We start from the raw sequence: 12746 nt of genomic DNA, 5'->3' as shown, positions 1-12746 counted from the left end.
TAAAGCCTGCCACTCTACCATGCATTGCTTACACCCTTTCATATGACATCACTAATACCATCTGAAATCATAGCGTTTCTAACACTTATGGCATCTCAAATCCCATCTACCTGATAACATAGCGCATTGTACAGTGGTGAGTTATAGTTATTGGTAGTACATGGTGCTTGGCGGACTCAGCAGGTGCTATTGCCCTTGGGGTGAGTTCTGTGTTGTGTGTTTGAAGAGAGCTCGGATACGCTCTCTAAGGTTTAGAGCCCCACTATGAGTACTATGATGAGCAAGGGCAACGTTCAGTCTGGATATCAGGAAGCAAAGAAGCTGTGTTGTAGGTTCTTATGCAGTATGCCCTATCCATTCGCATCTTTGCTGGGGTCGGATTCATACCCTGTAAAACTGGGTCTGGTGTTTTTGAACCTGTAATTTCAGGTCCACCAACAGTGGAACACTCATGGTATGGCAGAGCAGAGTCCCAAGGGGATACCTCTGTGCTGGGAAAACCGCTCTGCCGCGCTCTAAATGAAATGAAATGAAATGAAAATAAAATTTATAAAGCGCTACAGTTGCCCTGAGGCGTCCAGGCGCTGTGACTACACAGAGATACCTTCAGAGGAACAGGAGTAGTTTGTAGTAGCTAAAATAGAAAAGTTTTAAGATGTTTCCGGAAGCTGGTTAGGTTGGAGTTTCATCTCAACTGCAGAGGGAGGGTGTTCCACAATTTTGACACATTATACGAGAACGAACGTCCACCTGCTCTGGCTCTAAAGATTCTAGGAATTTTGGCCAGTGATGCAGTCGAAGATCGAAGCACCTTGTTGGGCAAGTAGGGGGAAATCAGGGAGCGGTTGATTTCTGGGCCTGTTTTCCAAAGGGTCTGATGAGCAATGCACAACGCTTTGAACTTCACTCTGTCCCTGATAGGCAACCAGTGTAGCGTTCTTAGGCCTTTTTTATTGAAGTTCTCCGTGGAACTCTCAGTAGCGCACGGGCAGCACAATTTTGAGTGCGCGGGAGTTTTTTCAAGGTGTAGTCTGGTGCCCCGAGATAGAGGGCATTATTAAAATCCAGACGGGATTGGACAAGGCCCTGTATGATTATTTGTCTGGCCTCAAATGGAAGAAGGGGAAGAATTTTTGTAATCACCCTAAGGAGACCAAAACATGTGGCTGACACCTTAGTGGCCTGTGTATTGAGGAAATAAGGATCTACACGTTTACAGCTATGAAATGGGAAATGATTGCAGGAATTGATCTTTGATCACTGATTTCTACAGGTTTCCCCCCACATTCTGGGCACTTTCCCCCAGATATATTCTACCAGTTTTAACTAGTGAAATGTGTCCAAGAAAAAACATCAAGGATCTAGTGTTACAATGTAGTCCATAATACCGACTTGGGCAGAAACTAATTTTTCCATCGGAATCCGGATATCATGTATGCTCGGTATAAAGAATAAACGATTTAGATGCTCCTAGAAATAGTGCTGTATTTGAAGCAATTCTTGACCCCCCACTATGGACCTGCTTCTAGAATACTGTTTGGTAAATGCCACTAAAAAATGTGTACGTTTTAGTGACAACTAATGCTATTTTATTACCTTAAATGGCCAGAATTTGTGGCCTCATCAGAGGTCTCCAAAATTTCAAAGAAGGACAAGCCCATGAGAAGCTCCAGCAAGTTTCTTATCAGTGACCAAAAGGTTCTTGCCCCAGTATATTTCTTATTTTTTTTTAAACTTATCAATGTAGTTTGTATGATGAATCAAAGTATGGTCTATTCTGTATCCTCAACCACTCATTTCATTTGAGAGGATGGAGGAATAGGAACAACATGAAAGTACAACATTTTTGGGAGGTTTTTGAAGAAAAATATGAAAATGCTACTCTGATGTTTGAACTAACTTATGAGTCTAAGCTATGACCTAAATCTATTTGTAACTCATTTTGCTCCCTCTGATTTGCCTTTGGTTAACATCCTATGAACAACCTCTAATGAGCCTTGCTGAGCAGCAGTGCAAGAACCCCAACTCGTCTTAATTGAATCTCTGCAGGTGTCGTAATGGCGCGGTATGGCCGTGGATGGAAGGACATTAGGAGGTTCACCATCTCCACTCTGAGGAACTTTGGTCTGGGGAAGAAGTCTCTGGAAGAGCGGGTGAGCCAGGAGGCCAGCTGTCTCTGCGCAGCCTTTGAAACCCAAGATGGTAAGTCACGCTTCCAGAATGCGTCCACTGTCAGGGAAACTCATTGTGTTCTTATTTCCTGTTTGTTCTGAAGCAAGGATTGCACTAAGCATTCTTGGGGTCCATCTGTGCTTTAGAGGTGAGTTGCATAGCTTGAGAAACATTCATTCTGAATGGGAATTTGTCAGCCTTCAGCATAGCACAACTTGGTGCTGCTGCCTTCAGCTCTTGTGCTGTATTGCTTGTTCAATACAGGCCCCAGTCAATACCGACTTGTACATGTATCTGTAGACTAAATTCATGATAAACGACCACAACCAGGTCAATACATATTTACGTGATTAGCAAGGACAGGCAGCACACAGCTTCCCTGCTAGAAGTAGGAACAGTAAGCAAAATAAATTAAGAAAAATAAATATAAGCAAATTGCATGCAGGCGCAGAACCAGAGCGTGCAGAGGTAAGATGATGGGGCACTGACACAGGCATCTGCATTCAACTTCCCAAGATATGTTTGATATCACATATACAACTCGTTAAAGCATTGCCTAATATGTTAAAATGTCAGTTATTGATTGATGTATGATTCATTCTTGCGATGTATACATGCATATGTTTATTATTGGCAGCTGTTGAAATCCAAGTAAAACCCAATAAGGAAATAAAAATAAAATTTAAAAAAATGCTAGAGAGGCATGTGAAATAAGCTGTACATATCTATAGACTAGGTGGCTATACAATGGCATATACACCTGGGAAACATATTAGGCTGTGTGTGGCATATGTGTCTGTACTAGGACATACGAAAAGTCGGCGTTTTCCAAACTGTGGGCTGCAACCCATGCTGCAGGTGTGTCTGGAGATAGGCATGATGCGAGCGGACATAGTCAGAGCTCTGGCCACCCTCCTGACCAGCGTCAATTCCCTGGCCACAGCTATGTCGTCTGTTGTTTCCCAACTCTCTTCCCATACCACTGACAATGTCTCCCCCTGTTTGTTGGCACACACTGTTTCCCCCTTATGTACCCCTTGTGTGTCCCAAACCCTTGTGGTGCCTGTTCCTGCACCGGCCAGCCATGTGCCTGCATCAGACTTGGAGGATCTGGACATTTTGTTAGTAGAGGATGACCAAAAGGACACTTGACTCTTTGACTGATATATCTTTCTGGACAAAAATGTATTTCCCCCTTGTAAATAGACTGGTTTCCCTGATGCTCCCTGACGTGTTATATTTTTGTTGTCCCACCCCAATCCAAGTTCCCCTCTCCATCTGCATTAAGATAATTATTTGTTTTCCTTTCTCCACTCCAAATGGACGGTTGTTCTAATAATCGTACATAAATATCTTTGAGGTATCCTACTTACTTTAACTTGTTTGACTTCATTGTGAATGTCTGGTACAGAAAATGGACATGTATCTGATATGTGCAGCTGCGCCCTACACTATGGCCCTACCCCACCCATGTTCATTTACACAGCTGCCGAACAAAATGGTATCCAGCAGGGGATGGTTGCTACAGCGGGAGACCTGTTTTGCCCGTAACATTGGTGCAGGGTAGCCGATATCGAAGGCGGAGGGGCCCGCACACTGTGTTCGCGGCCGAGACTTCCTGGGAGACCGGAACTTCGGTAGGAGTATCGGTGGGCCCTGGAGAGGGCTAAAGATTCTGCGGACCTCCAGCGAACCGGCAGATATCCTTTAAACAGGGATTGGGATCAACTGTCCCAACAAGTCCACTGGCCGCCGATTGCTTCAGAGGGGAATGGAACGATAGGAGTGCCCCGCGCTGTGCCACTGACCACAGGACCGTTGTTGAGTGGCCTAACCTGCTGCATAGAAGGGTAGAAGAGGGTGAGACACACAAGCATGTACCACTTTGGGATTTCAGCGTGCACCGCCTGAGCCTTGCGAGGGTGACTCCTGGGGGAAGACCTGGATAACTCTGGGACGAGGAACAATTGCTGTGCCCACAATTGCCCCCAAAATTAGGAAGTGCGCTCGATATAGAGATCGAGCTGAGGTACTTGGTTGAGGACAATTTATTCTTTGCAGAGCCTTCTCAGGGCAGTGTCTGACTTCAAGATGGTGACTAGGACCAGTCTTGACCACCTTCGAGGGGACTCCGGAGGCTCCGGGCCACTCCTAAACTGAGCTGTTGGGGCATCCCTTCTGATCACCCTTTACATAGGCGCTACATCCTGGGGGCATTTTAAGGACGTGATGTCTACCGCACTGGACATTTCACTCATACAAAACCATTGAAATTCCTCCGTTATAGTTAGTTGAACTAATCCACTTCTGATGATGTCACATATTACATCATTCATGACATGGTCAGTGACATCACTGATGACATCTCAAATGACATCACTGATGCCCATCATCCACGTGACAATCTGAGACATCTCATCACACAGTAGTATAACCTTTAATCACTCAGTATAAAATACAAAGTACAATTTCTGAAACCATTGACACACCAATACAAGTTTCTAAAAAACCCACTCAGTGATTCTTAGATCTACACACACATCTAAACACTTACCTATAGATTCACTCATACATGCTAACAAAGATCAATAGAACACTATGAAATATACTTCTACACCTATATCGACATTACACACCAGCACACATCCTGTTCACTTATGCAGTCATCCTACTCACTTATGCAAACAATTGATCATGCTTACATTTAATCAGCTACACACTTATACAAACACCACTTCATTTATTTATATAGATAATGACTCCTACTTAGTGTCTTATAAAATCACTATTACAAGTATACAGTTATCCATACAGTCACTAACTCTTATGTATACTTATTTTTATACAACAACTGTCACATACACTGCCTTTTATTTTTCTACTTTGTTGGACGTGTGTCATTGAGAGATATATTTGCTCATCACCACACCCATAAAGACATTCACTCACCCAAACAACTGTTTCCACATGCAGTCTTAACATCATATACCTACTAAATCAACTATTTACACATCTTTGGACAGTCACACCCCCCCCCATCCAACCACACACACATTCACTCTCCCATACAAATACTCAGTTAACTAATCCGTAACTAATATAAACTTTCACGTAGCTAGTAACCAACTTACGCAGTAGTTTACACAACAATAGACAGAGTTACTTGCAGTGCTTTTGGTAATCTCAGCGCCAGGATATCCGTTGGGTGGCAGACGGGCTATATAAGAATGCCCTTACATTACATTACATTACAACACCAAATATTTTGACTGACTAGAAGTAATCATAAACAAGTCAACTATACTACAAAGAAAGCGGTGGAAAAAAATTAATAAGGATGATTGGACAAGTCAAGTTTGCATGCTATGTAGAGAGCCTAGCGGTGGTGACGAGATTATCTGGACCATGAAAAATGAACATAGAAGGATGGTAGTAGGGTGATGGGGTTCGTATACATAGAGGGGGAGGTGTGAGATGTTGAAATACTCCAGGTCCAGATCTGCGTAAGAGCAAAATGGTAACGCAGTGTTTTCATACCACTAACAATAATTGAAGCACACAGGATACTGTAACAAGGGGAGCATACTATAATCCTGACTAGGGGGATATTTGTACCATATCTGTAACCTTTACGGTGTGATCCCTGAAGTTTATAAACATATACAACAACCTCACCACACAGACACAGCAGTAACTTGGCAGCAAAGTCTGTGGTACCTGCAAAAGACAGCAACAGTATCTCTGGATTCAAGTGTGTGCATCCCAGTCTCCTGGTCCAGGGTGAGGGATGTGGAAGCCTAAAGGTACAAAGGGATCGCAATAGATCATACGGATCTCTTGATCTGTTTAGCTAGCTAGTCAACCAGTTGCTGTAGCGCCTTAGGGTCAAACAGGAATGAACAAAGGAGGTTTGTGCCTCTTAAGAAGTCATCACTCAAATTCACCTTCAGTCAACCTCTCAGCAACCAAACTACATCCCAGCTGCGACGTTTAAGGGGCTTAATTAGACATTAAGTAGATGTTTGCAAACAGCAGAGAGTACTCTATCTTTCAAAAATGCAGTGTTTGGTCCTCTGTTTATGTGCAGAGACCAGGTACAACTCTCTTGTGGGAAACTGTGCATATATTCACACTTGGACGTTCCCAGAAACAAAGACCAGTGGAGGATGAAAACATGAGGAAATCGTTGTCCTCTTTGGCCACATCTCACCCTCCGACTTGCAAATCCCTTTCATACACTAAAGTAAATGTTCATAATCAGCTCCAGGTAAGTCTAAGATCAGGTGCATGTACTGCATGCTAGAGGGCCCTTCCTGGCTAATGCCTCTGGAATACATTTACATGTCGAGGAGTGACGCAACACCCCAGACTATCCAAGGGCATCCCAAGAACGAGAATATGCTGGCAGCAGCCAGGGCTTGTGCTGAATGTGTCAAGTGGGTGGGGGCTAACCCCTTGAGATTAATGCATGCAAGAGTACTCTTTTGGCCCTATTCCTGGAAGGCCTGTGAGAAATGTGACTTTCAGATGCACAAATTTATATTTCGAGGGGTCCTTCATGATTAGAGGTTTCACAAACTGTCAAATGACAAATACAAGGAAAGTCTAAGGAGGAAAGGAAATGTGGTGGGATAGTACAGCTGCACAGAGAGTAGGGTCTTATGTGCAACAGCTGTAAAATACTGTGATGTGGGAAGTCTAAACCTTGAATGGGATGTGAACTTCAGACTCCCATGACTATAGCCTCTCACATGTATAATTAACCACCCAAAGACATCATGACTCTTTGTCTCAGTGCTCTGTGTATGTAGAACTGCACACCTAACCTTGATCTGAATTCAAAACCTACTTTATTTGATATTTAATCAATGAATAAGTGAGCTGTCTCACTGGCGGAATGCCCCAACCCCCTCTTGTTTGATGCACTGTCGAGACCAGGCAGCACCCTGGTCTGAGAGACGCTCAACTTTGACCCTTAGGTTTCCGCGTTTAAACCTGTCTATTCACAATATTCATCAATAATTCATAAAAAATTTTTTTTCATATTATCAGCATGACATATAACCCAAATGTTTGTGCAAAAAGAGTATTTATGCAACAAGAGTGTATATATATATGCAATTATTCCATCTGCTAAGAATGAAAAAACAAATGAGTGAATTTTACTCCTGAAAAGTCCGTTTCATTATGCTATATGCATGTCAAAAATAAATGAATGAACAAAATGCACAATGCATTTCGGGTCTACATTCGACCCTTCTTCAGGGGAAGATATATTGCAAACAAATGTGTAACATATAGCGTATATTCCACTTGGTGTGTTCAGCGATAGTATTAGGTTCGTCTTGCTGGCACTGTGAAAAAAATATATGTAATATTCTCTCAATCCAATGTAATGATACATTCAATCATTAACAAATAGGGTTTGCACATGCGGGGTACTGTTATATGCCAGTGTCTTTTAAGGGAGGAGTACCCATGTTGAAGATAGTGAGATCCTGTCTAGAGGTGTATAAAAATAAATGGTGTCCGTTCTCTTAAAAAATGGCTAAAAATCATGAATGTTGCCGCCAACTCACGTGATATTCAGTTATCCAATTCACTGAAAATTAAAGCAAACTGAAATGAAACCGAATCCTCTAAAAACATTTCCAATCATGATTGACAGACAACCAAATTACAACGAGTCTTTTCAACTAAGCTTACTGATGAATGTATTGCCCTGCCGTCATTCCCTGATGTTGCGATATCCTGACTTGCTTGTTTTCAGGTTCCGAGTCTGTATTCTTAAAATATGGAATGTTCATGATAATTCTAGAAAACAAGGAGTTCACCCGTCAGAGGGGAGTGCTCATACTTGACCGAGTTTCAATGTGGTCAATGCAAAACCTGTCGTCTTAGCTCAAAATTGCCAAACAACCATCCAAACAGACGAGCACCCGCCGTCACGTCCAACACGCATTCAAGCCGCCGGCATCTGCCGCAATGAGGATTGAAATGCCTCCCTGGGTCACAAGGTTATTATAAACCCGCCCACTCTTGCAAAAGGGTGGGCGGGTCTCAGTGACCATATTTATTAATTCCCAGTGTGTTTCATCTATCCTTGTTAGAAATGGGATATCTGGTTGGCTAAGGCTTGCGCCAAAGCCAGGCAGAGACCACCACTCTAGTCAGGGCGAGGGAGTTAAAAGCCAACGATAACCCCTGCTCACCCCCTTGGTAGCTTGGCACGAGCAGTCGGGCTTATCCCGGAGGCAATGTGTAAAGCGTTTGCGTAACACACACCCCAAAAACATTCCAGGCACACCACAAAAGGAACTCCACACAAGGTTATATCAAAAATAGCCTTTGCATTCTCATAACACATTAGAATAGTAATCACATAATATACATTGTGCCACCTGGCACTAGGTCATATCTACAAGGGCAGCACTTCTCTCACGGCGCAGGACTTCCCTCCACTCCTAGGAGCCCCGCGCTGCTGTCGGCGGCCTCAACCGCCTTTACTCCTCACTCGGGCCCCCTCCTGGGACCCAGGACTTCACTCCTCATAACTCGTGGAGTTGGGGTAGGCTCCCGTCCTCCTCTCTGCATACCGCCATGCTCTCCTTCGCTTCCGGACGCGTTTTTGCCTGGCGCCCCGCCCACAGTCAGGCGGGCGCCGGGCTTCCTTTTCGGGCGATCGGGCTGCGGCGGTAGTTCCTTTGTGGGCAATATGCAATAGCGGGGTGGGCACCCGCGCTTCTTAATCCATAACCGCATCAAGGGATCTCCCCGGGGAGGCCAAATAAAGTAATATATCGTCTGCATACAATGAAATTCTATCCTCCCAGTGTGGCGACCATCGGAGGCCCCGAACCGAGGGTTCCCAGCGGATCCAGGTGGCCAACGGTTCCATAGCCAGTGAGAATAGAAGGGGAGAAAGGGGGCAACCCTGCCGGGTGCCCCGTTCAAGACCAAAGGGCCACGAGACCCGGTTATTCACGATTACCTGGGCAAGGGGTTCCGTATATAACAAGCGAACCCAGCGGATGTATTCAGAGCCAAAGCCAAATTTAGGAAGAACAGCCTAAAGGTAAGGCCACTCTTATCGTATCAAAGGCCATTGTTGCATCGAGCGATGCTTTTACAGTGAGTTCCGTCAGGGTGTGAGCCCTGGCGAGCACCCCATGCAATCGTCGCAGATTGAGGGCCGTATTCCTATGGGTGATAAAACCCGATTGATTGGGGTGTATCAAACCACTGATTACCTTAATCAATCTAATAGATAGGATCTTAGCAAGGATCTTGGGTTCCGCATTTAATAATGAAACATGCCTATAGGAAGCACAACAGGATTTTGGTTTACCCTCCTTATGAATTACCACAATAGAGGCTACTCTATGATCATAGGAAAACATAAAAACTGCTTCATAAATTCAGGTGGTGGTTTTCTTTACTATGCTTTTATTTTTGAGTTCTCATTATTTGTTCTAAATGTTACTGGGTTCCATTTAAGACTCAACAGCCGACACTTGTTTCGCCTTTACATGGTCCTCTGACCAGGGCTTTCTCAAGGCTTCAAAAGATTTAATGAGAATTCTATAATTCAGTATTCAAGAGATCTCTCATAGCCACCACCAAGTGCTATGTGACAAAGGTGAAGATAGTTCTTTATGGTTACTGTGCCATGCACTTTACGTCTAAATGGTAATGGTGTGGTGATATTGTGATTAAAGAGAGAGAAAAGAAAGAAAGAAGAGAGGCAAAGAAAAAGAAAACAAGAAAGTGGCAGGGGTGCTGGCAAATACTAAACCGGGCTCTAAATTTCTGCTTCCGTGCCCTGTCTCACCATAACTCTCATTCCTACAAACAGCATTCCCAATCTGCCCACTTCCCTGTCTAGAACTGTCACCGCGACACTATACCACAATGGAGCAAATCTAACTTTGAAAGGACCTTATTGCCATTGGGATTATGTTTTGTTCCAATCTGCTCTCGTATTTCCTTCACCCCAACAGCCCCACAGTCACCAACTACCCTTCCTTCACTTTCTGCTTACCTGGTAAACCAGGCTATCATTTGGACACAATATCCAAAGTCCTGTATTCACCTTCCTGCTGTAGAAGTTGTCTGGTCATGTGCACAACCTGTCACTGTGAAGGGCGGAAATGGAACTGGGTAGGGGCACTTTGGCCACCTCACCAATTACTGCCCCACCTTCTCCCACCCTTATCCTGCTTATACCTGCACTCCTCTTTCGAAACATAAAATAATTCTCCTTTTGCTAGCTCTATCGATGTCCTTGGCCATCAAGCACGTAGGACCAGTAGTAGGTTCATGTGCTTCTCTCACACTGAACAGTACTATAGTTGTGAATATGCTCCACCGGATTGAAAGTTGTATCAGCTGCCACTCTTCAAATCCACCAAGCTTCTAATGACACATGAAAAACTTTGTATGTGTTTTATTGAAGAGCGTGACGAGGCGATATGCTAATACTTGTATTGTAATTAGAATATGATAAAAATACGTTTTCTCATCTCCTGGTCCTTTCTCCTCAGGTTGCCCCTTTGACCCACATTTTCTTATAAACAATGCAGTGAGTAATGTAATATGCTCCATCGTCTTTGGGGATCGCTTTGAATATGATGATGAAAAGTTCCAAAGGATGCTGCACGTCTTGGATGAGAGTTTGGAGACTGGGCAGGGACTCCTCCCTCAGGTAGTACAGGCACATCGGCCATACAGTGCTATCATTTGATTATCTGGGGTAACAAATTACAAAAATACCTAACAAATGTCATGATTTTAAAGTAATTCTTAAGCACTGGAATGCAAGAGAGAACCTTTGCCTGCTTTCTCGGGTTCTTCAATGTTTCTGCCTTTATCCATCAGACAGAAACTCTACTTTTGATTGAAGGCCTTCTGTATTACTTGGCCAGCAAGAGTACTGCTCAATTAATTTGATACCTTTTAGAGTGTTTCGAATAAATGTATTTCTAGGACCACTGTTTTGGCAATGGTTGCCTGCAGAAATTTCTGTGATCCACAGTGATTACATATCTTCTTTATGCTTTTTGAAACATAACCTTGTCTCAGCTCACACTTGAGGGTGTGGCGGGGTAACTCAGAGATTAGAGCAAGGAGGACCACACTTGGTACTCTTCTCGAGTCCATCCATGCTCGTCTAATCTCATTTTTTCATGATATTTTCCTATATTTTACTACCACACTACTGGTGAAGACATTAAAGTGAAATGCACTTGGTTTCACTATTGGTCTAACTTCTGATAGAACTAAAATCTACAATAATCAGAAAAGAATCTCCATATATCGCCTATTAACCTTTGGCTAATTCCTGGTAAAGTAACTGTACCAAGACATTCAAAGTAAGTTGTTAGGTTGGAATAACTTTATGATAGTAGAACTGACCTGGTTCGTGCCTGGATTAACTTTTACCGCTGAAAACCCAATGTTTCAATGCACAGAGTATTATTTTATTTATTTGTAAAGTTTTATATAGCGCGAACTTGACCCAAGAGGGTATCGGAGTGCTTTACATTTAGAATTGTTGCATTACAAGTTCTATCAGCTACAAGAGCATAGTAGGGTACAGTACACATAAACAATGTTACAGTATTTTGTGGAGGGAGGGGAGGAAGGAGTAATAGCGGGAGGCGAGGAGGAACAATGCCCGGCTGGGTAAGTGACGGTCAAGGGGGAAACCAGGGCCAATCTCCTCATTAGCTGTCAAGCAGTTCCACCGGTCACCAGCCATGTTTCTCAGGTCTCCGCGATCAGGAAAAAAGAGTTTTAAGTTTATTTGATTTGCGAAGGTTATATAGCGCGTTCTATACCCGGAGGTATCGTAGCGCAAAACCAGGGGAACGTTGCATTAGAAGGTACATCAAGAGGATTATAAAGCGCTGGCTTTCCCCGTCGGTATCCGAGCACTATAACAGAGGCACATTCCGTTAAAATTACATCAGTTACAATAGCATAGTAAGGTATAGTAAACAAACCACGAGGTTGAGCGATTATAGGAAAGTAGGAGAGGAAGAAGCTATAGCAGGGAGACAAGGAAGAACTGTGTCCAATGTCCGGCTGGGTAGGTGACTGTCGAGGGGGAAACCAGGGCCAATCTCCTCATTAGTTGTCGAGCAAATCCATCGGCATAAGCCATCCCCGCAGTGTTCAATCCTTTTGAGTTCCGTACAATACGGGCCATGAATCAAATTACAATGTAATGAAAATTTATCTTTTTACATGCATGTGTACAGATGCCCCCCTTTTTTTTAAAGACTGTCTTTTGATTTTCATATATCATATATTTCATATATCAGACCAGTGTTCAACAAGCTGCCAAAAATTCACATCATTGAAGCATGACTTAAAGATACAATGACGGAGCACGAAAGCATCATCATAATGAACCAATATCGGGAAACATGTGGGTGTATGTACAGTGTATGAAGGTATAGAACATCGGATGTAGAAAGGAAATAATGAGCAGTGTGCTATGTGCGGGGAGTGGTGGGTTCAATCTGGTCAAGGGTGCAGAGATAATCACGCAAGGGTTACCAAAAATCCCT

The 12746-nt window shown here is 43.5% G+C and overlaps 1 protein-coding gene across 1 annotated transcript in view; it reads left to right on the top strand.

Annotated features, from left to right (window-relative positions):
• The window catches only part of LOC147747984 (cytochrome P450 2D17-like), a 227496-nt gene that overhangs the window by 109527 nt on the left and 105223 nt on the right, over window positions 1-12746 (top strand). Inside the window, exons 3-4 of the mRNA XM_086957545.1 lie at window positions 2050-2202; window positions 10716-10876. Of these exons, the coding sequence (XP_086813671.1) occupies window positions 2050-2202; window positions 10716-10876 (314 nt within the window). The remainder of the gene's footprint in view (window positions 1-2049; window positions 2203-10715; window positions 10877-12746) is intronic.

Source organism: Lissotriton vulgaris, chromosome 1_1 (assembly GCF_964263255.1).
Source record: "Lissotriton vulgaris chromosome 1_1, aLisVul1.2, whole genome shotgun sequence".
Taxonomy (NCBI): Eukaryota; Metazoa; Chordata; class Amphibia; order Caudata; family Salamandridae; genus Lissotriton; species Lissotriton vulgaris.
This window is presented reverse-complemented; position numbering and strand designations above follow the sequence as displayed.